At 41.3% G+C, this 27,755-nt stretch overlaps 1 protein-coding gene across 10 annotated transcripts in view; it reads left to right on the top strand.

Moving 5' to 3' along the window:
- The window catches only part of anks1b (ankyrin repeat and sterile alpha motif domain containing 1B), a 646,306-nt gene that overhangs the window by 485,294 nt on the left and 133,257 nt on the right, over positions 1–27,755 (top strand). For all 10 annotated transcript variants that reach the window (XM_055652964.1, XM_055652967.1, XM_055652963.1 and 7 more), the window contains one exon: positions 4,638–4,806. In XM_055652964.1, the coding sequence (XP_055508939.1) occupies positions 4,638–4,806 (169 nt within the window). The remainder of the gene's footprint in view (positions 1–4,637; positions 4,807–27,755) is intronic.

The following is a 27,755-nucleotide window of genomic DNA, read 5'->3' as shown; positions in this document are numbered from 1 at the left end:
ATTGATGCAATCATAAAGACAGGCCATCCATGCTTCTACTTCTGTAGAAGATTGAAGAGATTTGGTATGTTGGCGAATACTCTCTTGAACTTCTACATGTGTATGGTAGAGAGCGTATTGAGTGGTTGCATCATAGCCTGGTTTGCCAAATTAAACACCCATGAACAAAGGAGATTAAAAGTGGTGGACACTGTCCAGTCCATCATGTGTACTGACTTCCGCACCATCGAAGGGTCTATGGGAAGTGCTGACTCAAAAAGGAAAGCAGCATCATCAAGGACCCACACAACCCTGGTTATGCTCTCATTTCTCTCCTGCCATCAGGAAGAAGGTATCGGAATCTGGAAATCGTGATCTCCAGGATCAGGAAGAGCTTCTTCCCAACAAACTATCAGACTGTTGAACACAATAAACACCAACTAAACTTCAAACTATGAACTGGCGTGATTGCACAAGGGACTATGGGATTTTGTTTTGTGTTGCACTTAATTTTATTTATTGACCTTATTTTGTTTGTTTTATTATGTTATCTTTCGAGTACTATGTTTACAGACTGTTGCGCTGCTGAATGTAAGAATTTAATTGTTCAGTTTTGGTATAAATGACAATTAAATTACAATAAATGACAATCTCTGGACTATGGATCATTTTAATATGGTGCAGAAATGGGAGCTTCTGGCCAAACTTAGATTCAGTGAATGGGCTACTGCCTGGTTGTGTTGTTTATGACACTCTCCAACAAATGGCCATTGATAAAGAATGTATTAATAGTGGGGTTGTAAGTCAGATTTAATTTGTCCTTTTTGAGGCAAACAGGCAGCTTCTACAGTGGATGGGCAATCCTGCCAAGTGTATAATGTAGACACAAAAAGCTGGAGTAACTCAGCAGGATAGGCAGGAAAGAAGGAATAGGTAACATTTTGGGTCGGGACCTTTCTTCAGACTGGTTAGGGATAAGGGAAATGAGAGATATAGACGATGATGTAGAGAGATAAAGAACAATGAATGAAAGATATTGTTCATACTGCATTACAGCATACTGACATACTGCATTACAGAATGGTATGGCAGCTGCACCATGGCAGACAGGGAGAGGCTTCAGAGGGTAACTAGGACAGCACAGAAGATCATTGGTTGCCCTCTCCCACCCCTGATGGATATCTACACCTCCCGCTGCCTTAGCAGGGCAAAGAATATCATCAAAGACAGCTCCCATCCTGCGTTTGGACTGTTCGACCTGCTGCCCTCTGGAAGGCGCTATAGGTGCATCAAATCCAGGACAAATAGACTCGGGAATAGTTGTTTTCCGAAAATTATAACTACTCTTAATTCAAATTCACACATGCACTGACTTCACAGCCCAACACCCGGACTTCCATCTGTATATATGTATATAGCGCCGCAGAATTGTGCACCTATCCCCCCCCCCCTTCTCCCTTCTGTTTTTTGTTTTCTGTTTCTTGTTTTTTGTACTAAATTATATGTATGCACTGAGTACGAGCAGCTTTTAATTTCATTGTACATGTATAGTGACAATAAATGGCATATCTATCTATATCTATCTATATCTATATCTATCTATCTATCTATATCTATATCTATATGCAAAAATGTAACGATGATAAAGGAATCATGCCATTGTTAGCTGTTTGTTGGGTGATAATGAGAAGCTAGTGCGACTTGGGTGGGGGAGGGATAGAGAGAAAGGGAATGTCAGGGTTACTTGAAGTTAGAGAAATCAATGTTCATAACACTGGGCTGTAAGCTGCCCAAGCGAAATATGAGATGCTGTTCCTCCAATTTGCGTTTAGCCTCACTCTGACAGTGGAGGAGACCAAAGACAAAAAGGTCTGTGTGGGAATGAGAAGGAGAATTAAAGTGTTTAGCAATCAGGTAGGTTCTGGTGGACTGAGCGAAGGTGTTCAGCGAATCGATCGCGTAGTCTACGTTTGGTCTCGCCGATGTATAAGAGTTCACATCTTGAACAACAGATACAGTAGATGAGGTTGGAGGAGGTGCAAGTGAACCTCTGCCCAACCTGAAAGGACTGTCAGAGTCCCTTGACAGAGTCGAAGGAGGAGGTATAGGGACAGGTGTTGCATCTTCTGCAGTTGCAGGGGAAGGTACCTGGGGAGGGGGTGGTTTGGGTGGGATGTGTAGAATGTGCTGAGTGCTGCATGGGTGCCACGTAGATGGGAAGGAATATCACTGAGTTATGCTTGAGATAACTAAGTGAACATTGAAGGAGAAGTGAATGGGGAGAGTTTGGCAGCTGTGTCCATTCATGCCAGAGAGGCACCTGAAGGAAGAAACTCTGAAGGAAGTTTGCAGAGAGGAGCTATTCCATATGTGCTGATTTTTGACAGCTGGGCTTTGCCATCATTTATTGTCTTATCAGCAATTCTCATTGATAAGGTGTTGTTGAGCAACTTTGATAAACTGTTGGAATTCTTGTGAAGGGCTGCCCTTAATGCTGGTTGGTCAATAGACAATAAGTACAGGAGTAGGCCATTTGGCCCATCGAGCCAGCACCGCCATTCAATGTGATCATGGCTGATCATCCACAATCCGTAGTTTAGCTTAGAGATATAGCAAGGGAACAGGCCCTTCAGCCCACCAAGTCTGCACCGACCAGTGATCCATGCACACTACCCTACACACTGTCAATTTACAATTTTACTAACCCAATTAGTCAACAAAAAACCTGCACGTCTTTGGGGTGTGGGAGGAAATTTGAGCACCCGGAGAAAATGCACGTCACATGGAGAATGTACAAACTCTATTCAGACACCACCCATAGTCAGCATGGACCCCGGGTCTCTGACGCTGTAAGGCAGCAACTCTACCGTTGCTCCACTGTGCCGCCCATTGTGTTATAAGAAACCAAAATAATCTACTCCGGCTCCCATTTTATATATTTCGATGGAGATCAGGCAGGAAAATAGAATTAACACCAAGAATCTTGACCTTATTGAATGACCCAAGGAAGGAAGGCTAACTCCTCTTTCACATTGTTCCTGTGTGTTAAAGACATCTATCCCCTCACTTGCGTTACAGGTTTTAATACACTTTTTTGTGCATATCCCTCCTTATATTTTCTTCCATTTCCCTTATAATCAGAGGGAAATTCAAAGTCTTCATACAATTATGACAACCAATGTAGATGTTCAAACAATTAAAGGTTAGAAGAAAATGTATTGGGCCAAAATCCAATAAAATGGCAGTGTAGCCTTTTCCTGCTTCCTAATTTAAATCAGGATTCTCAGATATTGGAATTCTGCTGGTAGTGGGAAGAATCAATTCTTATGAATAAAAACTGAATTTCAAATGCATTAGACTCAGTATGAATTTTATATAGCAAGAACCCTGGACTTTTTAACCAAGGTTTTTCTCACCGTTTCTTTGATGATTCCTGGTTTGTGTACATGCATGGATTGATCTCAACTCATAATATATCATAATCAATTCTTTACCAAAAATAGAAAACTCGGAGAAAATAGTGCAGAAAATGTATGGGGAATATTTTCTTTCATTATTTCTTTTTGAACATCTTGATTTTGTAACCATTTCTCGACAAATCTTTTGTGAATTGTTTTATGTTAAATAATAGACCGAACAATTGAAAATGCCTTGAGGATCACAGGTTTTCTTATTCGCTCCTCCTCTGATGAATTTCTTGTTGCTTGTTTAGGCGTTTATTCACTAGTGGTGTGATTCAGACTGTGCTGTTGAACTAGTACTGGTTTAGACCTATGATTTTCAGTATTGGGCAAAATGTACATACTTGTGGGGATTATGTTTTTCTTAAATGAGAAGTTGAAGAAGGAGAACCATCTGCATTATAATCAGACATTTGAAATGTGCAGAGATATAATTGTTTCAATTATAGAATCCCCATGTCAGTTGCAAAACAAAATCTTGTCCCAAACAGCTTGATTTAAAATAAGAAAAAATGTTTGTAATACGACTGTGTAATTTATAATTATTACATGCATCATACAATCATAAAGTTATACAACACGGAAACAAGCCCTTCGGCCCAGATTGTCCATGCCGACCAAGATGCCCCATCTACACTGGTCCCACCTCCCCACCTTTGCCCCACATCCTTCTGAACCCTTCCTAATCATGCACGTCCAAATGTCTTTTAAATGTTGCTATAGTTTTTCCTTAACTATCTCCTCTGGCATATACCCACCACCCTTTGGGTGAAAAAGTTGCCCCTCAAATTCCTATTAAACCTTTCCCCTCTCACCTTAAACCTGTGTTCTCTGTATATGAATTAGTTCGGCAAAAACACACTGTGCCTGGAATAATAAGGGCACCATGGAAAGTACATTAATGTTGGCAGGGACTGAGACCAGGCATCTGTCCAAGGGAGAAAGAATGGGACCAAATGGGGAATCCATGTGCTTCCAGGAAAATGACAAAAGATATAATTCAAATGCTTCTCCATCTCAGCCTGGAAATTTGTTGTGAATGACCAAGGCTCTTAAAACTGCCCACAAACAGTTTTGTATGGTGTTGTTTGGAATCTCTCAGTTTTTATTTCTTACCAAATAAACAAAAAAAATGGAATGCAGTATGCAATACTTGGAAAGCTTTGTATTGACACTTTTATTTTTTATGTATTTCAGCCTAAACAAAGAACTTCACTAATTTCCTCACAAGAGGTGTACAGACCAAGTCATGTTTATGATCAATCAGAAGTCAGTTCATCTGCAGGCTATGCCAGCGTTAACACCACACCTCCCATTAGCCCTGCCAACTATTCTATTGGATCGATGGAGGGCAGTGATATAATAGGTAAGCTAACAGTTGTGAATATGGAAAAGATTATAGATTTTTGGTTTCATGCTTTGTGTATGCTTTATATGTACTCGTCATTGTTTATATACATTGAGTATATTTAAAATAGTTTACAGCCCAACACAACTACATTATTGCAACAAATTCAAAAATATATGGTGTATTCTTTTGAATGATATCAAAGTAGCTAACAAATCATACCTTCAAAATAATAATTCAGATGGAAGAGCCAGTTGGAAATGCATTGTAAGGTCTAAAAGAGATAATCCACTATCTGTTTTGCCGAATCAAACAGTTCCTATTAAATGCATTCTTAATAGACCTCACAAAGCACTTTAGGGTACATACATAGATACCAATAAATGTAAGTTTTGAAATACAAATTGGGGCATTAAGCCCTTTGATCCTGCTCCACCATTGACTTTGATCCTGACCAACCAACTGACTGTGAAGAAACAAGGAACTGCAGATGGTGGTTTACAAAGAAAGACAAAGTGCTGGAGTAACTCAGCAAATCAGGCAACATTCCTAGAGAACATGGATAGGCAATGTTTTGGATCTGGACCCTTCTTCAGACTGATTGTATTGGGGTGGGGGAGGGAGGGGGGGGGGGGGGGGGCGAGAGAAGAAAGCTAGAAGAGAAGAGAGGCAGGACAAAGTGTAGCAGGTAACAGGTAAACATAGGCGAGGGGGGTTTTGATAAGCAGATGATTGGGCAAAGGCCAGATTTAAAAAAAGGCCTGAGACAAAGCATTGAAAGGGACCATGGTGTGTGTGTGCAATGGAGCCCCACAGGGAATGGTTCTGGCCCCATTCCTCTTCACCCTGTATACTGCAGACTTCAATTATAAGTCTGACACATGCCACGTACAGAAATATTCAGCAATTGTGGCGATTGTACGGAACGGGCTTGAGGAGGAATACAGGGACTTGACCAGTGCCTTATGTGCCTGGAGTAAAGAGAACTGGCTCATCTTGAATACAACCAAGACTAAAGAGATGGTGGTTAACTTTGGCAGGTCCAAGCTCCCCCTTCAGCCGGTCAACGCTGCAGGGGCTGACATTGAGGTGGTGCAGACATATAAATACCTTGGAGTGCACCTTGATAACAAACTGGACTGGTCTGTCAACTCTGACACCCTCTACTACAAAGGCCAGAGCAGACTCTTTTTCCTTAGAAGGCTCAAATCCTTCAATGTGCGTAATGATGTACTGTACATGTTTTACAATACTGTGGTTGCAAGTGTCATTTTTTACGCTGTTGTCTGCTGGGGCAACAGTATCAGTGTGAAAAACAACAAGAAGCTGGACTAACTGGTAAAACGGGCTAGCTCAGTGCTGGAGGGGAGAGTGGACTCTGGGATGGATGTGCTTGAGAGGCATATGAGGCGCAAGGTGCAGGTCATCCTGGAAAACCCCAGGCATCCCCTCCATGTAATTCTGGAGAGTCAAAAGAGCACTCGGAACAACAACCGACTCCTCTCCCTGCGCTTTAGGACGGAGCAGTTCAGGAGATCCTTCACCCCTGCAGCTGTTAGATTTTATAATACGGACTGCTAGGCTGTAGGGGGATGCGTTTTTGCATTTTTTTGCATTGCTTTTTTTTAAATGGTTAATTATTGGTCTTTTTAAGTATTTATTGCTCTCAGGTATTGTTCACATTGTATTTTATGTAGTTTCTGTCAGCGTTCATTTTGAATGTGTGGGTTTGTTGGTTGGGGGCTTCTGGACCTGAATTTCCCTGAGGGGATCAATAAAGTATTTATCATTATTATTATTATTATTATTAGATAGGAGCAGAATTAGGCATATCGGCCCATCAAGTCTACTTTGCCATTCAATCATGGCTGATCAATCTCTCACTCCTAAACCCATTTTCTTGCCTTCAAAAATTAAAGACACTTTCAAATACTTCAAAACTTTACTGCAAATAAATAATTTCAAATATATAATCTACCTTAATCTTAGCTTTCTTTCTCAAAACCACAATATGCAAGATCAATGTGCAGATTTCTCAGCATAATTCCCCAAAGACAAGAATTTTGCTGAATGCAAGAGAACACAACACAAAGAATTAAACAAATATAATAATTTTCTTGGTTGAAGAAATATTTTTCAGGCTGATTCGATTTAAGTAGTTGATTATCCATATCCTGTTAACTCTGTATACTGTCTTCTCTCATCTGAAGAGACTTTCATGAAGGTCACAGGGTATGCTGGTTAGTTCTCCAACTGAAGGAAATCTAGGCCGAAGGGTTGCCAGGCCACTGGATTTTGCTTTGCCCATTAACACATTACATATTTACAGTGGGGATGGGCTACGCTATAATGTTAGTTGGGAGCAACTAACGATTCCTATGGATTTATTCATCTGACAAAATTAAATTTAAAGCTCAGTTCTGCTGAATGTTCAATTGGTTCTTGTGTACAATGAGAAGAATAAATGGATTAAGTAACCCTTCAGTCAAATCTGCTCATCGCATCCTAAAACAGAGATGATCATGGAGCCTTGACTAATACCATGACGATTCCTTTCAATAGCTTGCAATAAGCCTGTGGCCACAGCATCATTTTTGACAGCTGGGGCATTTCAATGCACAGGCAGAGCAGCTGGAATTATTGAAGAGTCAACAATAACATTTGGATAAACTTACCAAATGTGCCTGAGACTAAATGTACAAAAACGACTTTTCTGATCTAACTAGAAATTGATCTGTGGCTGCATATCCCTTTCCAGGAGGATGACTTTCCAACTGTTCCATCTGGCATAAGTACAGAAATGGTCCTAACAGAATCAATGTCAATATTCTTTCTATCAGTATTGTGCTTTCAGTTCTGTAATGGTTTCAGAAATAGGCTTCTCATCTCATTTTTCACGGTCAAGATAATAACTATTTCCTAAAAGAAACCCATTGACTCGCAAATCATTGGCAAATTTCTATCCTGGCACCAGCCACATGAATCCCACTTGCAGCAGGTCAGAGGCTGGAGTTTTGCAAATAATGTCTCTACTCCTGATCCTCAGAACCTTATCTTATCTATGAAGCACAAACCAGGAGTCTGAGGGAATCCTATCCTTTACTTTGGATAAATATAGTTGCATCAATTTAGGAAGCTCAGCAATACACCATTGTGGTTGATAAGTGCTCCATTCAACAACTTAAACGTTCACTAACATTGAATCGTGCCTTCTAAATTATGCCTTGTAGCAAGTTGGCAAACCTTATTGAGCACAAGCCTCACAAACTGAGTTTACCTTTGAGAGCTACTTTATCCTCAGCACCCTGAGGGTGGCGGTAAAATATTGGCCAGAGTTCCGGCATCAGATTCTTAACCGATGACCCCTGAAAAGCACACCAAAAGTATACAGAGTGGTGTATTTGAGTTTGTAAAGGGTGCAAAATGTGTGTTGCGTGTAAGGTTGATACATGGGCAATAACTGTCCTTTTGTGCTCTCACTCCTTCAGCAATGATTTATGTGGTCAGCTGCTGGCTGGTGTTACTGTAGGGTTTGCAGAAGAAAATTTTGGAAGAAGGCTATTTGGAACCAAACACAACACGGTGCTGCCAGTTAGTCCGGTCAGCTGTTTCATGAATAATATATCTTTGTTGATGATTTAAATGACTATTTACAGTGCCCCAGAGAGTGAATATGAGAGATATGGTGAGGCAAGGTGACAAGGAGTGCTGGTTCGTTAAATTCAGTTTTAAATGCCATGTTTGAATGGGAATATCAGACAGCAGGAGCTGAGAGACAGCAAAATGTGGGATTTGATTGAGGGAGTATATGATGGAAGAAATGAGACCATTAGATTTCCAGGCAAGTACTGTATGTGACCAGAGAATGGAGAGAGTGGAAACAAAAGCTTACACTGTATGTGCGCTGACTATGACAGATAAAACAGAGCAGGACTAAGTGCACAATGTCAGGCAAAGGGCGGCCCGCAGTCCACCTGCTAGTAAAAGGTGGATGCGCTGCATGCCCCACCTTTCTCCGCACCTGTCCTCACAGTCATCCTTTGCTGACTGACTCATGGGAAGATTCATCGCTGGTTTTGTGCTTGTTTTCTGGCATCCAGGATCCCAGTGCAGCAATGGTGAGGACGGGAGTTCCCACGGGGCTCCATGTGCAGTAGCGCTGACAGTAATGTATTTTTTTGCACATGATCCTGTAATGGCCCCATTCAGTGGCTTGTGTTCTCTCTATCCTGAGATAGAGCATATCCTGTGCACTGAGTGCAGAAAGGGGGGTAAAGGTAGAAACAAGGAACTGCACATTCTGGTTTACAAAAGAACACACAGAGCACTGGAATAGCTCAACGGGTCAGGCAGCACCATGATCCTGGTGCAACAGTGAGGAGGGCAGGGATAAAGCTGTTATTTAATTTAGTTTAATTTAGTTTTGTTTAGTTTAGTTTAGTTTAGTTTAGAGATGCAGCGCAAAGACAGGCCCTTCGGTCCACCGGATCCACGCTGACCAGCGATCCCCATGCACTAACACTATCCAATACGATAGGAACAATTTACAATTTTACCAAAGCCAATTAACCTACAAACCTGTACGTCTTTGGTGTGTGGGAGGAAACCGGAGCTTCTGGGAAAAATCCACACAGGTCATGGGGAGAATGTACAAACTTCGTAAGTCTGTACCCATGGCCAGGATCGAACCCTGTAAGACAGCCACTCTCCCGCTGCACCACCATGCCGCCCCTAATTGTTGCTCAATGATCACAAGAGGAAAAGATTAAATCATTCCATGAGGCGCTTACTCACAAGTTAAAATGTTTACATTTAAAAAATGGTTCCTTCATGCTAATTATTTTATTCTTCCCAATAAATCGAGAAATCGGTACTTTCAATCTTGCAATGGCATACATGTTAAATCCATTGTAGGCTATTAGAATCACCAAATTCAACTCAAAGTGCCATTTTCCATTTGGCAGCATGTCAGATAGAACAAACTACATTTGTGCAAATGGTTTGTTTACTGTCATCATTAGAAATAGCATTGGAATTATTTCAAGGCTATAAATTAAACCAAGATTGCAAAATAATTGTTTTTGATATATCTATTTTTTTTAAAGCTATGAGCAGTTTAGAAATCACCAGATTGCAATTGAGGAATATGTCAGTCTGGCAGTATTGCTCTATTGAATCTGCATTACTAATAGCATCATGGCAGGAAGGTACTTTGCTAATATGGTAATAATGCAAATCAAAAATAATTTTAATGAAACTAGAAGAAATTACTTATGAAACTAGAGAAAAGATGTGTCTCTGGAGCATGCTTAATTTAGGACCATAGAAATTAATTGTAATAATTTTTTTAATTTGGGCTACCCTGCCCAAAAATATTGAGCGTCCAAATGGCATTTATATTTGGGGTGAATGCAGCATTTATTCCTGCCATTTTGGTCTATCTTGTTCCATTGAAAGGCTCAGTGTGATGTTAGAAGGCGTTGAATGATGCTGGAACAGTTCCATTATGAGCTCTCTGCTGTTACAGTGAAGCTGCAGGAATAATATAATATGACAGTGTGAGTCAGATTGCTTCTGCAGGCAGCTGACGCACTTGGGAGATGTTTTGCAGCTCTGGAGAGAGCTTGGCGCTACCATACCTCTGGGCTTACTTTCCATGGAGAGTACTGATTACCCTGAGTACCAGACCCGCTTCAGCTGCTGGTTTATTTTAAAACCTTGCTTGGATAAGCTAATGAACTGATGTTGCAATCTTTAGTGGGTGTGTCAAGATGGCAATCTGTCAGCAGTGAACACAAAGTAGAGTTCAAATTTTCCACAGGATTGGATTTTTTTGTGTTCTGTGTTATTAATTTTATGACACCGGCTGTACTGTTTCCAAGGGAACAGGCACTGTGCAAGCAACCCGCGTATTACTTTGTATTTTTCTGTAAAGAAAGTGGAAAAGGAGGCTTCAAACAATCTGTGCGAAAGCATTGTGATTTTTTAAGTGCAGCGAACATTATTCCAGAATTAATTCACCTTTTTGCAATGTGGTTTTAGGCTGTTCGTTTATTTACCATATGTCATACAGTATATTATAGAAAATAATGCACACTGCTGACTGCAGTTGTCCAAAAACATTTTGCTTAAATTGTTAATTGCATATGGATTATGTAACTACAACAGGAAGAGCCATCTTGGGTTGTCCATCATTACAAATTAGCTCCAGCAATTCTGGCATTCAACAAGTCTGATCCAAGTATATTTCAGTTACAATATCCTAGCAAAACAAATGATGTAATCATTTAATATTAGTATATATAGCACAATACGACTTTTCTCAATTTAGGTTTTCGCAACCAGATTTGTTTTTGCATAACCCTTTTAGTTTCTGGGACATTACTTCTAGTTGTCCGCCTAGATTCAGTAACATATTTTTGTATATGAGATGGTAAACTGCAGTGTGGGAAATATGGAACCAGTTGGCACCCAATCAATCTCTGCATAGGGAAGGGAAGTAAATGCACAGATAATCTGAGAACGTGAAAATAATCAAACCCTACTCCAGAAATCTGAACACAACATCTGAAGCTGTTACCTATGCAGTGTAGAAGACTTGCGTGTTCAGAGATGCCATCTTTCAGATGAGTTAATGGCCCTGAGCTTCCAGTGAATGCCGGCATTTTCACTGATAGGGCAAGGTGGGTTGCCATTAAGTTCCATAGATTTTCCATCCTTCCAGTTGGGAAATCAACCTGCTGAACTTCCCTATGTTAACCTGGTGCAAGTCCAGTTAGCTTATTGAATTTAATGAAGGAAATCAAATAGAAAACAAGATAAGTATAAAATAATTTTATCGTGAATTGGTTAATTTATATATATTTCATGCTTTCACGTGTTATGAAGGCTTTTTATTCTTAACTTGCTTCAGCAATTTAAAAATAGATTGATTTAAACTCAATTGGCAGGGGGCAAGATCCAATGCAGTCTTGAAGTTGGTAGAAGGCTGGAGGTCAGTACAGATGTCAGAGAGTTCAGTAGACAAGGGAGGCAGCCACATGGCAGGGAGTGAGGAAAGAAGATGGGATTAAATGGCATTTATTTCAATGTTCGATAGGTATGTGCGAATGGGACGTTATGGCCATTACAAAAAGCTGGCCTAGGGAGGGTCAGGACTGGCAGCTTAATGTTCCAACGAACAGGGCCTACAGATGAGTTAGTGGTGGAGGTAAAGATTGAACGTGGATTGCTTTATTGATTGTGGGGAACATCACATTAGTTGTCCTAGATTACATTTCTTAAGGGTTTCCCAGTGAGGCTACATAGATGGAGCTGGGAAATAAAAGGGGAAAATCATCTTGCTGGAATTGTACTATAAGCCTCCAAATAGTCAAACGGAATTTGAGGAAGAGTGCTAGGGTTGCCATAGAAGGAGCTTTGAACTTTCCCAACGTAGATTAAGACTGCTATAGTATCAGAGGCTTAGATGGGGTGGAATTTTTCAAAATGTTCATGAAAATCTCCTCAGGAAATGTATTGAGAGCCCTACAAGGGAGAGGGCAATGCTTGACCTATTCTTAGGGAATTGGGAATGCAAGTGTGTAGGAAAGAACTGCAGATGCTGGTTTAAATCGAAGGTAGACACAACATGCTGGAGTAACTCAGCGGGTCTGAAGAAGGGTCTCATCCCGAAACGTCACCCATTCCTTCTCTAGAGATGCTGCCTGACCCACTGAGTTACGCCAGCATTTTGTATCTACCTTGGGCAGGGCAAGTGACTGAAGTGGCCGTGGGTGAGCCTTTTGGGATCGATGACCATAGATTTGAGTTTTTTGGAAAAAAATTCAAGATGAGGGCAGGGCCGTAGACCCCTAGTCTGTATGGACCAGCAAGGCCTTTGTTAAAGTTCAGTATGGTAAGATAATATTAGAAGTTATATTGCATGGAATCCAGGGAGAGCTAGCTCACTGGAAATAGAATTGCCTTCATGGTAGGAAGGTGGTGGAAGATTGATGTTCAGAATGGAGGCCTGGCACTGGAGGTGTGCCTCGGGGATCAGTTCTGGGTCCATTTGCTGTTTGTTATCTAGATCAACGAGTTGGATGAGAATATACAAATAGTGATTAGTAAGTTTGCAGATGACACTAAAATAGTTGGTATCATGGACAGTGAAGATGGTTATCAAGAATTACAATGGAATCTTGATCAGCCGGGCAAGTGGGCGGAGAATGGCTAATGGAGTTTAATTCATGAATTTAAGTCTGAAGAAGGGCCTTGACCCGAAACATCACCCATTCCTTCTCTCCAGAGATGCTGTCTGTCCCACTGTGTTACTCCTGCATTTTGTGTCTACCTCTTAATTCATGAAATGTCGCATTTTGGGAAGTCAGCCCAGGGCAAAACCTTCACAGGGAATAGTTTAGAGCAGTGGGGTCTAGAAGTGCTATTACATGGTTCCCTGAAAGTGGTGTCGCATGTAGATAGGGTGGTGGAGAAAGCTTTTGGCATGCTGGCCTTCATCGTTTAGGGAATTGAGTATAGAAGTTGGGATGTTATATTACAGTTGAACATGATGTTGGTGAGACAGCAGTTGGAGTTTTGAGCATGTCAGAATAGATTCCATTAGGCTCGAGAGAGTGCAGAGAAGATTTACAAGATATTGCCAGGACGTGGGCCTGAGCTATAGGGAAAGGTTGAGCAGGCAAGGGCTTTATTTCTTGGTGCACAGGTGGTTAATGGGTGTTCTTATGGAGGTGTATAAAACCATGAGGGGAATAGATAGTGTGAATGTACAAAGTTATTTTCTCAGGATAAGGGAATCAAGAACTAGAGGGTATAGATCTTACCCAAGGGAGGGGAAGGATAAATTAGGAACCTGAGGGGCAACTTTTTCCACACAGAGGGTAGTGGGTGTATGGAACGAGCTGTCAGAGGAAGTAATTGAGGTAGGTGCTATAATGGCATCTTAAAGATATTTGGATGGGTAGATGGTTAGGAAAGGTTTATATGGGCCACATGCCAGCAAATGCAGCTAATTTAGATGGGGCATCCTGGTTGGCATGGACAAATGTCTCCATGCTGTATGACTCTAATTATACATATTTTCAGTGTTAAATGCGATTGAGCTGTTTGAATATTTATGAATTTAAGAGACAATTTCTTAGTATTGTATCTCCTTGACCGTTTTGACAATGAATCTGGAGTAAGACTTTGTCAGTTTCCAGGGTCAGTCTGGGGAAGATCCTGTCAGTTTCGATCAAACCGGCCCCCTGCTGGACTGAGCCTCCCTGCTCTATGGGACTGACTGAATGGGAGGCCCATTTCCAGATAAGACTTGATTTTGAGGCAGGCGACTGGCGAGCTCTGGTTGCTTGTAATTCGCAGAAAGATTTGACCCATTAAAGCATATCCACCCTTTTGGGTGGATGCTACTAAGTCAGTGAGACTGTACGAAGTAGACGAGTGAGTTCTTCCTCTTGTTCCAAAATTTATCTCCATTTCAGCTGCATTTATATAACCCATGGACTATAATACAATAGGGTAGTTGCTGAAAATGCAAAAATACTGGGAGATGAAGCAGGTCAAGTAGCATTTGTACAGAAATAAATCAACAGTCAACATTTCAGATCACTGACCTTTACTGGGATTATGAGGATATTTACTTCACTGCTGTTTGTGGATGAGGTACTGGATGCCAATTGGCAGCATTTTACTACAGTACAGAGTGTATTGGTGCACACTGTAGTTATTAATGATGGTATATAACTGCAAGCACTTCTTTACTTTCCACATGATCTAATAAAAAAGTATCACCTTTGCGGTTGAAGCTGAAAATTGTGACAACCAATGATGCTGGGAAATGTCCCTTTGAATTTTTTATAGGACTTATATGATGGTATTTGGAGGGCTCCGTTACTATTTTAATTTTAATTCTCTGGAGTATTTATATGACGCTTCGTAACATAAATAGATCCTAGTACTAGGTAGAGTCGCTCTTGTGAAATTTTATTATCGATAGACTTGTCCAAGTTAAAGAGCGAGTGCTATAATTGTTTCGTGCTGCTCTTGTTGACTGGATTTAATCCCTTTCTGACAGTGTAGGAGTAGAGCTCGGTGTGCTATAATGAAGGTGGGTTATGACTTAGACGTTGCTGACTACGTTGTTGACAAAAGTTCTATTTTTAATGTGCAAAGCTAATTATTTGCTTGCTATGAGTATGAGATATATTGTGCTTCACAAGGATAAATGCAGTTTTACAGTAACTTTGATATTTACGGACCTTAAATGTGACCCGTTGGAAAATGATATTTTTGTGTGCTCGTATAAAAAAGACATTGTCGAGGTTTCATTACATTTCAATCATATTTAATGCTATCAAGATCTGTAAAAAGTCAGAAACATCTTAAAATTAAACTTGCTCAGTCTGCTGTAACTTTTACTTACAGTAGAAGAGTATATTAGTATAATTAAAACGGGAATCCAGTGAAAATGGCAACTTAATGAGTGTTATATTTTCTAATTACAAGATTTTTAATATTTCAACAAAAAGATGGATTTGAAAATCAAATATCCCAGAACAGCATTGTCATCAATTAACAAAGAATTTGAAGAATTTATGAAATGTCAACAGGATTTAATTTATGATTTGCTGCCCATTGGTACAACAAATCTAAACACAAATCTAAAAATGAGCAAATCTAGTTTTTAACTTTTCAGTAGTGTAGGTCCACCATACTGTCCATCCCAAGAAAAGCATTAGGCTAGATAACAGCAAACTAAGAGTTTGTTTTAGCTTTAGATTTAGATTTAGTTTTAGAGATGCAGCATGGAAATTAGGCCCTTCAGCCCACCGAATCTACACTGACCATCGATCACCTGTTCACACTAGTTCTATGTTATCCCACTTTCTCATCCAATCGCTGCATTCTAGGGGCAATTAGCTACAAACCCATACATCTTTGTGATGTGGGAGAAAACTGGAACACCTGGAGAAAACTCATTCAGTTGCAGGGTTAAGGTGCAAAGTCCACAAGGACAGCACCCAAAGCTAGGATCAAACCCAAGTCTCCAACACTGTGAGGCACATGTGGAATTCATATTTCTCTTCCCAAGATACTACACGACCTGCTGAGTGCTTCCAGTATTTTCGATTTTGAATTCAGACTACCAATATCTGCAATGTTTTCTAAATTCTTTCTACTTACTCTGGCATTGAGCCATACAGCACAGGAACAGACACTTGGGCCAACTTGTCCATGCCGACCAAGCTGGCATTCTGGGCTAGTCCCATTTTTGCACATGTTCCTCCAAACCGTTACCATCCATATATCTGCTCAAATGTAGTTTTGAAAAACATGCTAATATCGTCTTCTATAACTTCCTCTGGCAGCTAGTTCCAGATATGCACTATACTCTGAGTGAAAAATGTTTTACTCCCTGTTAAGTTTCCTATTAAGTTTCTCCCATCTCACCATAAGCATATGCCCTCTATTTTTATAATCCTCTATCATTAGCAAAAAACTGTGAGCATTCACTTTATCCTTGTCACTCATGATCTTGAACATTACAATAAGATCACCCCTCAGTCTTTACGCTTCTAAGAAAAAAAAACCTCAACCTACCCAAACTCTCCTTTACCTGGTCCGCAATTCTAAGTAACATCCTGGTGAATCTTTTGTGCTCTCTTTCCAAATTAATGGCCTCGTTCCTGTAACAGGGTGACCAAAACTGTACACAGTACTCCATATGTGGTCTCACCAATGAATTGCACAACTACATAATGTCCCAACTTTTGTACTCAATATTCTTCCAAATGAAGGATAGAATGAAGGATAGAATGCCAAACACCTTCTTCATCACCCTTCATCATCACCAGATACGCCACTTTCAGAGAACTATGCATCAGTTTGAAGAAGGGTTTCGGACCGAAACGTTACCCATTTCCTTCGCTCCATAGATGCTGCTTCACCCGCTGAGTTTCTCCAGCACTTTTGTCTACCTATGCACAGGTACTCCCAGACCTCTGCATCCTAAGGCACTCTCCAGGGCTCGTACCATATACTGTACAAGTTTGGCCCTTGGTTGACGCAGCACCTCACGCTTGTCAGAGTTAAATTCCATTTATTATTTCTTGGCGTATCCTCCCAACCGATCTAGATCCTGTTGTAAACTTAGATCTTCCTCACTGTCCCTTATACCACCAACTTTGATGACATCCGTAAATTTGATCAATGATGTTAACTATATTTAGACATTCAATGACAGTTCCTCATCCCTGGAATAATTTCAGTTGTCTCCTTTTCACCTCTTTACGTCTTTCCGAAAATGTAACATTCAATCGGGACACAACATTGTTGTCACGTGAGTTTTTTTATAAAGCTTCATCGTAGTTTCATTGGTTTTGTCCTCTGTGCCCAATTTATTCCAGGATCCTGCATATTCATTTAAACCACTTTCTCCACCCGCTCTTTGACTTTCAACTAATTGTTCTCATCTCCCTTTTTAGAATTACTGCATTTACATTATGTATTCTCATTTTTTTAACCAAAATGTACTACTTTGCATTTCTGAGCATTAAATATAATTCACTATCTATTCACCCATTCTGCTTAATTCAGTTTTTTTTTTGAAGACTATCACAATCCTCCTCTTAGATCAATCAACCACCATTTTTCCTGAAATTAAGATAAAGAAGTTAAATGAAAAAAAAAGAATAATTTGAGTAGGACCACATGGAAGTGAAAACGAGGTATAAATTACCAGCAAAGATAAAGACATTTTAAGTTCAAAACAAGTGCAGGAGGAAACACCGTCTGTCATCAATGGGATAGAGAAAGAGTTGGGAGAGCGGTCTAAAGAGCTCTGAAACTAGGACAGTTCACATTCCTGATGAAGAGACAGGTAGAGCTCATTCCCCAGTAGTTACATGTTCAGGTTGTAGAAAGTAAGTAGAGCTGATAGAAAATTGTTCAGTGTAACAACAACAAACAGATGAAGAAGATTTGTGCTGATGAAAGGGCACCAGTGAAGTCTATCTTCAAGGATGGAAGTACAGAAGGATTGGATATCTATGGTGAAGCTGTGGGATGGATAGAGGGATTGGCTGGTAGAGGGCTATCCGATGGGATTCCACCACTAGCCACATCTTCCCAATTCCACCCCTGTCAACTTTCCGCAAAGACCGTTCCCTCTGCAACTCCCTGGTCAACTCGTCCCTTCCCACCCAAACCACCCCCTCCCCATGTACTTTCCCATGCAACCGCAGGAGACGCAACACTTGTCCCTATACCTCACCCCTCGACTCCATCCAAGGACCCTGACAGTCTTTTCAGGTGAGGCAGAGGTTCACTTGCACCTCCTCCAACCTTATCTACTGTATCTGCTGTTCCAGGTGTGGACTCCTGTATATTGGCGAGACCAAGCGCAGGCTCGGCGATTGTTTCGCTAAACACCTCTGCTCAGTTTGCCTAAACCTACATAATCTCCCAGTTGCTAAACGCTTGAACTACCCCTCCCATTCCCAATCTGACCTTTCTGTCCTGGGGCTCCTGCATTATCAGAGTGAGGCCCAGTGCAAGTTGGAGGAACAGCACCTCATATTTTGCCTGGGCGGCTTACACCCCAGCGGTATGAACATTGACTTCTCTAACTTCAAGTAACCCTTGCTTTCCCTCTCTCTCCATCCCCTCCCCCTTCCCAGTTCTCCGACCAGCCTTACTGTCTCCGACTACATTTTATCTCTGTTTGCTTTGTTGTGACCCTCTTCCAAGTAACAATGATCTATTCTAGGTTACACAAAAAAGCTGGAGAAACTCAGCGGGTGCAGCAGCATCTATGGAGCGAAGGAAATAGGCAACGTTTCGGGCCGAAAGTCTTCTTCAGACTGATCGGGGGCGGGGGTGGGTGGGGACAAGAAAGGGAAAAGGAGGAGTAGCCAGAAGGCTGGGGGATGGGAGGAGACAGCAGGGGGGCTGAGGAAGGGGAGGAGACAGCAAGGACTAACAAAATTGGGAGAATTCGATGTTCATGCCCCCGGCCTTCTGGCTACTCCTCCTTTTCCCTTTCTTGTCCCCACCCACCCCCGCCCCCGATCAGTCTGAAGAAGGGTTTCGGCCCGAAACGTTGCCTATTTCCTTCGCTCCATAGATGCTGCTGCACCCGCTGAGTTTCTCCAGCTTTTTTGTGTAACCTTCGATTCTCCAGCATCTGCAGTTCCCTCTTAAACAATGATCTATTCTACATTTTCCTTGATCATTCCATTTGTCTTGTTTTCACACCTTACACTTTCTTATCTATGCACTTCCTTATCTATTTACCTCTCAGTTCCCTGGGATCAGTCTGAAGATGGGTCTCGACCCGAAACATCATCCATTCCTTCTCTTCTGAGATGCTGTCTGAGTTACTCCAGCATTTTGTGTCTCTCGAGAGGGATTGGGCAGGTGTAGAGGGATTGGATGGAAGTATAGAGAGATTTGATGGAAGTGCAGAGGGATTGGATTTCCATGGTGAGGCTGAAACTGTTGAGACAAAAACAAGTTAGTGTGGAATTGTTACCATTGACAAAAGGGTGAGGAACCAAAGATGTAATATATAAATGATTGGAAACATCCAAAAGTGATCTGAGAAAAAACATTTTATGCACCGAGTATCCAGATCTACATTGTACTGGCAGGGATAGTAGTGAAGGTGGATTCAACTGTGGTATTCTAAAGGTAACAGGAAAAATATCTGCAAGGAATTTGTAGGGTTATGGGACCAGCTGGGAGTGGTATGGGCACGGCAGGCCAAATGGCCTCCTTCCATGTCGATGTGTGCAATAATTATATTATAGGTTGCGATGGTCTTTTGCTGTGGTAGAATAGCATTAAAAACAGTAATGGTAGGTAGCATCAATTCCCGTGTAATCCGACAACCCACATCCACACACGTCCACTAGAAATACACACGTGCACAATCCCTCCATAGTCCATACCCAGAAAAATAATGCATAGACTTAGCACTTACATATTTTATTTATTTAGAACAAGCAGTAGCAGAAAACTATTAATGATCAGTTAATATTAGCAAAGGAGGGAACATTAACCTATACAAGATACGTATGGATAAAGCCTCTGCAGTGATGTAAGAATTAACCGAAAATTGTCCGCAAAATTAATTATTCTTAATCTTCTAGCAGCTGTGAAATGTCATTATCACTTTCACCTGTAATTTACTTCCATTTGAAATCTATTAGACACAAAAGTGTTAATTATAAGAACTGTTAATGCTAATAATTGACATCCAGTACCCTTAAAACACTGCTAACCAATGTTGTCAATATTTACATATGTGTTTCAATTGAATATGATAAAGCAATCTTGCAAATTTCAAGGCAAAAACTTGCTGACAGAGATTTTCCTATCTTCCTTAGCCATGGGTGAAGTACTGAAAGACGGCTAATGTTGTTCCTTGACTTAATAAGGGATGCACGTACCTGCCAGAAAACAACAGGCTAATTATTAGTGGTGGAAATCTATCTGAAGAATATTCTGAGAGATGGAAACTGTCTACATTTAGAAAATCACGGACTGATTAGTGATAGTCAGCATAGCTTTGTGCATGGCAAATCATGTCTCGTGAAATTGATTGGATTTTTTAAAGAGTTGTCCAATAGGATTAAGGACGATAAGGCTGTAGGTCTTGTCCATGTGAACTCTATGTAGGCATTTGTCAAGCTCCTGCATGGTAGGCTGGTCTGGAGATTAGATCAAATGGAGGTTAGATGAAATGGAACCCATTGAGCTAGCCAATGGGATACAACATTGGCGTGATAGTACAAGTCAGGGGTGGAAGTGGAGAATTGTTTTCTCAGATTGGAGACCTGTGACCAGACCAGTGGAGTACTGCAGAGATCTATGTTGGATCCTCTGTTATTTGTCATATATAGTAACAATTTGAATGAGCATTAGATGGCATGGTTAGTAAGTTTGAGGTTACCGCACAAATTGGTGGTGTGGTGGACAATGAAGCTAGTTGTTTACGTTTATAACAGGATCTATATCAACTAGGAAAGTGGGCCAAGGATTGGCAGATGGAATTTAACTCAAGCAAGTGCATAGTGTTGCATTTTGGTAAGTTAAACTTTGGTAAGGCAGGACATGCATAGTAAATGGTAGGGCCCCGGAGAGTGTTGGTAGAACAGAGAGACTTGGGGTACATAGTTCCTTGAAAGTGGCAACACAGGAAGACAAGGTGGTGAAGAAGACATATGGTACATTTGCCTTTATCGCACAGAGCATTGAGTACAAGATTTGGGATGTCAAGTTACAGCTGTACGAAACACTTGTGAGACTGCACCTAGGATATTGTGTGCAGTTGTGGCCGCCCTGTCGGAAGGAGATTAGCTAAAGAAGCTTTGCAAAAGATTCACAAGGATGATAGTGGGCCTGGAGGGCTTGAGTTACAGGGAGAGTTAGGAAAGGCTGTAGTGTTTTCCCTGGGGTGAAGGAGGTTGAGGGGTGATCTTAGAAGTTTGTAAAATCATGAGGGGCATAGATAAGGTGGGTGGCCATTTTTTTATTTTTCCATGAGGGAATCTAAAGCTGGAGGACATAGGTTAACATTGAGAGGGAAAGCTATAAAGGGGACCTAAAGGGCAGGTGTTTCACATAGATAGTATTGGGCAAATGGAACAAGCTGCTTGGCGATGTGGTGGAGGCTGGTACAATTACAATGATTAGTCAGTCGGACAGGTACAGTCAGAGGTTTGGCAGGCTATGGGCCAAATGTAGGCAAATGGGACTAGCTCATGGAGGCAACTTGATCGGCATGGACTAATTGGGTTGAAGGGCCTGTTTCCATGCTATATGAGTCAATATTCTCAGCCCATTGCCCAGTAACTGCCCAACCTCAAATGTTTCAGAGAAACATTAAAATGTTCATCATACACAACTGTTACATTGATTGTGTCATAGGAAAGAAAGTAAAAACATTTCTGTCATGAGCAACTTTTCTTTCTTTCAATGGGACGGAGTAAAATTAAATTACTTCCTTTTGAAAAATGATATTTATGGCAGCTGCCATCTTTGTTTCTTGCAGACTGCAATGCAGCACAAGAATCTAAACCTTTTCCTGGCAAAGAATGTTTTCCGCATGGGCTTTCCTTTGATGACTCAGTTGATTACACCACTGCAAAACCCACACGTCCCTGAACAGCATGCGTATAGTCAATTTAGAGATCCCAATCAATTCTATGTCTATCTTTCTTTATGATAGGAGAATGTATGTGGTGTCTTTTGACTATATATATATTCACAGCCATATGTTGCGAAATAATTTACATACTGTAACCAGAACTGGGCATAAATATGACCACCTGTATCCACCTATAACTTTTCAGGCTTTGTCCTGCTCCCACCTCTCTTCCAGCTTTCTCCCCCCCCTAGTACAATCAGTCTGACGAAGGGTACCAACTCGAAGAGCTGCCAGTTCTCCAGAGACGCTGCCTGAGTAGCTGAGTTACTCCAGCACTTTCTGTCTTTTTACGGCTATGTATTGATTTTTTCATATGCCTATCACAGTGACTAATATAGGTCTAATTCTTCACGCTGATCACCCATCAGCATTTTTTTCAATTAACTATAACATGCCTTCATTAAGTGTTGGAAAGAAGTATGGGAAATATAGTGCTCCATTACATTGACGGAGCTTGTCAGTGACATAACCTACCCAACAGCATAAGTTTGTATACAAAGTAAAGGTTTGGATGATATATTTCTATTTAAGAAGCATCTCATCATTTCAAAAGCCAAACATTTTCCCAGATTATTTATGGGTCACTTTTTACATTTTAACAGATCTGTTTCTGCCCAATACCCCATCATGGATTACTCTCTAAGGGCTTTAGTATTTTCAGCATCTGATTAAGATATGATAGAATACTTGTTCAAATATAAAGTTGCAGGGCGTTATTGATTATTCTATAATTTATTTGTGCTGGCCACACATCGATTCATTGTGGAATCATACAATACTGAATGTTACTGCTGTGTAAATATCGTCAGGCAGATGTAAGTAGCTTATTCTGTCATTGCTGAGTTTCTGTAATGAGACACATTTCTTTTTGCGAGGAGGGTCTCATGTTACCTGGTATAATCAAGTCATTTATCGTAAAAGGCTGTAAGATGCTTGAAACAAAGTTATGTTTTGCACAGAAATAATTTTACTTCTATTTCCATTTCCATTTCCAGTTGTGTTTTGGTTTTGTTCCCAGTCTTGGTGACTGCATTTAAGCAGTATTGGCATGTAGTTTTCTTATTGCCGTATACTTTCTTTTTTTTCCCCAGTGGGTGAGGGGGTGGTGTAGATGGGTGGGTGGACATTTAAGCTGCTGTGTTTGGGTCTGAACAAATATTCCCATAGTTCCCTTACCTGGGACATAACTACATTAACATTATAACTAAAAAAGCCTCTGTATTCCAATTGCGAGGCTAATTGCATATCTTTTTTTTAATAACTTCTCTTCAATTTTTAAGAGCGGTACCACTTTTTAAACTGTGGCTGTTTAGTAAATGTTTTATTCTTTGATGAATTTTCTGTTTGAATTTCCAGTATTAATTGTTTTTTTATATCAGTGATTGGTTAGGTGTTTTTATTAAAACAAATGTAGGCACAATGATCAGGTTTAAGAAATATCAGACATAATTTCAAAATTAGGTATGTTACTTTTCACAATGCTACTCCTTGTTTTAAAGATTATAAATGATAAATTATCCAATATCCTTCCAACTCTCCATGTTCCAGATTTCCTGCGAAGGGTTTACTAACGGCTGTATACCTTATACCCAGATGACATTATACCCTATTCCTGTTCACTGAATGTGGAAGACCACTTACTCTGGCCCAGAAAGAGCCAAGTGCCAAAGCTCTGCGGGGCTCTCTCTTAACTTTTTTCCCCTGTTGCCAGCCGGGCAACCTAGGCAGCTTTTTAGGTTGCCAAATGACAGTTTAGGTGATCATTTAAGACGGCTTGCATGACACATGCGATAATGTGCTCGGACGAAGTGCGTAGTTATTAGTCAGGATTATGGTCAATGAAGCATTCACATATTATTTCTGCTTCAAATAAAGTCACAAACTAAACTATTCACCAATCAAGACATGATATATACCACAATGCATGCAGCAAAATTACAATACAGTATCTCATCTCCTTTTACACGTTGCAATGAATGCAATTTCTATTATTTCTTTCCACTGCCAAACAAAATCTGGTTGGATTATTCAGTGCCTGATCAACCTCAGTGAGACCAAGTGCAGGCTTGGCGATCGCTTTGCACAACACCTACACTCAGTTCGCAATAACCAACCTGATCTCCCGGTGGCTCAGCACTTCAACTCCCCCTCCCATTCCGAATCCGACTTTTCTGTCCTGGGCCTCCTCCACGGCCAGAGTGAGGCTCACCGTAAATTGGAGGAACAGCACCTCATATTTTGTTTGGGAAGTTTACACCCCAGCGGTATGAAAATTGACCTCCAATTTCTCCTCCACATCCGGGCTCTCCCTCAGCCCACTGTCTCCGCTTCTTCTTTTCTTCGTCCCACCCCCTGCACCCCCACATCAGTTGAAGAAGGGTCTCGACCCAAAACGTTGCCTATTTCCTTCGCTCCACAGATGCTGCCTTACCCGCTGAGTTTCTCCAGCATTTTTGTCTTCCCATTCACACGTTCGGTTATCCCACTTTCCTCACCCACTCCCTACACGTCAGGGGCAAATTTACAGAGACAAGTTAACCTACAAAGCCAATTCCATTTTGAATATTTTAGGAGGACCAGGAAACCAAGAAGCAAGAGTAACTCCAGGGAGTTACTCCAGTTCGAACGAGTGATTCTGCGTTGGTTTTCAGCGATCGCGGCGAGTGGACAGCAATGGCGGCCAGATCTCCCACCATGCAAAGGGAGGGAGAAAGTGGCCGATGCTGACCAGTTGCAGTGGCATTGCGCATGTGCAGAACGGCACATGCGCACAACCACGGCCGATGATGTGTTGGCCAAAGATCCTCGCTATAGGATCTTTGGTGCTGGCCCTGGTTGTGCGCATGTGTAAGGCGGCCGGCCGTGCCGACGGACGAGGAGTGGGCGGAGACCCGAGTCACGGATAGTGGGCGGAGACGGAGAGACAGAAAGATAGAGAGGGGGCCCGCTCTGGTGTCCCGGGTGCTTGTCAAGCTGGGCAAAATGGCATGGCTTTTAGGTTGCCCGGTGGGACTGTGGGTTGCCATAGCCATTAGAGGGTAACCTCTAATTTCGAGCCCTGGCAGCAGTGCCTCTATAGTAAGACAATGAGTGATGGGGACAGACAAAACAAATCCTGCCCAAGAAACCCGTCTGGAAGCCTTTCATTGCCAGGAATAAAAACACGATTGTCAAAACTGTCAATATTTAATGATATTTCCAAATATCTATGCAATTTAGAAACATTTAAAAATGACCGTATGGAAGAACTACAACAATTGTTCATCCCAATTTGGCAAAAGAATAAATCAGGGAAGGTAGTGCATCTGTGGATAACAAGGGAAATCAGGATATCAAAACATAAGATGAAGCATACAAATTAGCCAGAAAAAGCAGCCTACCAGAGGACTGGGAGAAATTCAGTCCAGCAGAGGAGGACAAAGGACTTAATTAGGAAAGGGAAAATAGATTACGAAAGAAAGCTGGCAGGGAACATAAAAACTGACTGCAAAAGCTTTTATAGATATGTGAAGAGAAAAAGTTTAGTTAAAACAAATGTGGGTCCCTTGCAGTCAGAAACAAGTGAATTGATCACGTAGAACAAGGACATGGCAGACCAATTGGTTTGGTTCTGTCTTCACTAAGGAAGACATAAATAATTTGCCGGAAATAGCAGGGGACCAGGGCGGAAGACACAAAGCTGGGGGGCAGTGTTAGCTGTGAGGAGGATGCTAGGACTTGGATAGGTTGGGTGAGTGGGAAAATGCATGGCAGGTGCAGTATAATGTGGATAAATGTTAGGTTATCCACTTTGGTGGCAAGAACGGGAAACTAGACTATTATCTGAATGGTGGCCGATGAGGAAAAGGGGAGATGCAACGAGACCTGGGTGTCATGGTACACCAGTCATTGAAAGTAGGCATGCAGGTGCAGCAGGCAGTGAAGAAAGCATTCATAGTAAAATGATTTGAGTATAGGAGCAGGGAGGTTCTACTGCATTTGTACAGGGTCTTGGTGAGACCACACATGGAGTATTGCGTACAGTTTTGGTTTCCTAATCCGAAGAAAGACATTCTTGCCATAGAGGGAGTACAGAGAAGGTTCACCAGACTGATTCCTGGGATGGCAGGACTTTCATATGAAGAAAGACTGGATATACTCGGCTTGCACTCGCTAGAATTTAGAAAATTGAGGGGGGATCTTATAGAAACTTACAAAATTCTTAAGGGGTTGAACAGGCTAGATGCAGGAAGATTGTTCCCAATGTTGGGGAAGTCCAGAACAAGGGGTCACAGTTTAAAGATAAGGGCGAAGTCTTGTAGGACCGAGATAATAATTTTTTTTTTCACACAGAGTGGTGAATCTGTGGAATTCTCTGCCACAGAAAGTAGTTGAGGCCAGTTCATTGGCTATATTATAGAGGAAGTTAGATGTGGCCCTTGGGGCTAAAGGGATCAGGGTGTATGGAGAGAAGGCAGGTACTGGATACTGAGTTGGATGACCAACCATCATCATATTGAATGGCGGTGCAGGCTCGAAGAGCCGAATGGCCTTCTCCTGCACCTATTTTCTATGTTTCTATGTCCCATCTACAATAGTCCCACCTGCCTGCATTTGGCCCATATCCCTCAAAACCTGTCCTATCCGTATACCTGTCTAATTGTTTCTTAAATGTTACATAGTCTAATGTGCTCTAATATTTCCAGTACTTCATCCTTCCTGATACAGAGATGCTCCAAAGTATCAAGAAACTACCTCTTCTGGCAACTCATTCCATACACCCACCACCCTTTGTGTGCAAAAGTTACCCTTCAAATTCCTATTAAATCATTCTCTGTTCATCTTAAACCTTTGTCCTCTGGTTGTCAATTTCCTTACTCTGGGCATTTCTCCTTCTATCCCTCTTCTCCTTTCACCCCCTCACCCCACCCCAACTCCTGTCCCCTTCCACCAATATTTCACCTTCTACCTCTGGCTTTATATTTCATTCTGCTTTCATTCCTCTTCCCTCTTTATTCCTTGTCTCCTTTTGATCTCCTTTTCCCTTTTGCTACCCTTTTGAATCCATTTCATCTACAAGCTGTATCCACCCATCAGCCAATCAAAACTCCCCTTACCTATATCCACCTATCACTTGCCCGGCCTTGTCTTGCCCCCACCTCTTTACCAGCTGTTTTGTGATCAGACCGTTACAAAGCATCGACTTTCAGACTACCAAACTAAGGGACAAGCAGGTTGTTATCAGTGGCTGCATTCCTACTCAAATCCCGAACGGGATTACATGGTGGAATGTGTATCATGCATAATATGTGGTGAAGGCACTATTGATAGAGATTAATATGTCTGACCTACACCAGCTTTCTCCCCCTTACTGCAATCAGTCTGAAGAAGGGTCCCGACCTATAACGTCACCTATCCATGTCCTCTAGAACTGCTGACTGATCCGCTAAGTTACTGCAGCATTTTGTGTTCTTTCCATTCCACAACATTGATATCCCTCATCTTGATGAGCAGAAAACTCAAACAGAAAAACAGAACAAATTAATATCAGTTCATTGTTTTATTTCCCCTCTTTCTGCTCAAGAGTCAAGAGTGTTTTATTGTCATATGTCCCGGACGGGACAATGAAATTCTTACTTGCTGCAGCACAACAGTATATGTGAATATTTAAACATAATATATAACGGGGGAAAAAAAAGAAATAGTTCAATAAATTACAAATAATAATATAGTCTTTTGCAGTTCAGAGCTCATAGCTTATTCGTTGTGTTTA

Source organism: Leucoraja erinacea, chromosome 22, assembly GCF_028641065.1.
Source record: "Leucoraja erinacea ecotype New England chromosome 22, Leri_hhj_1, whole genome shotgun sequence".
Classification (NCBI taxonomy): domain Eukaryota; kingdom Metazoa; phylum Chordata; class Chondrichthyes; order Rajiformes; family Rajidae; genus Leucoraja; species Leucoraja erinaceus.
Note: the sequence above shows the minus strand (reverse complement) of the source record. Positions and strands in the feature narration are given on the sequence as shown.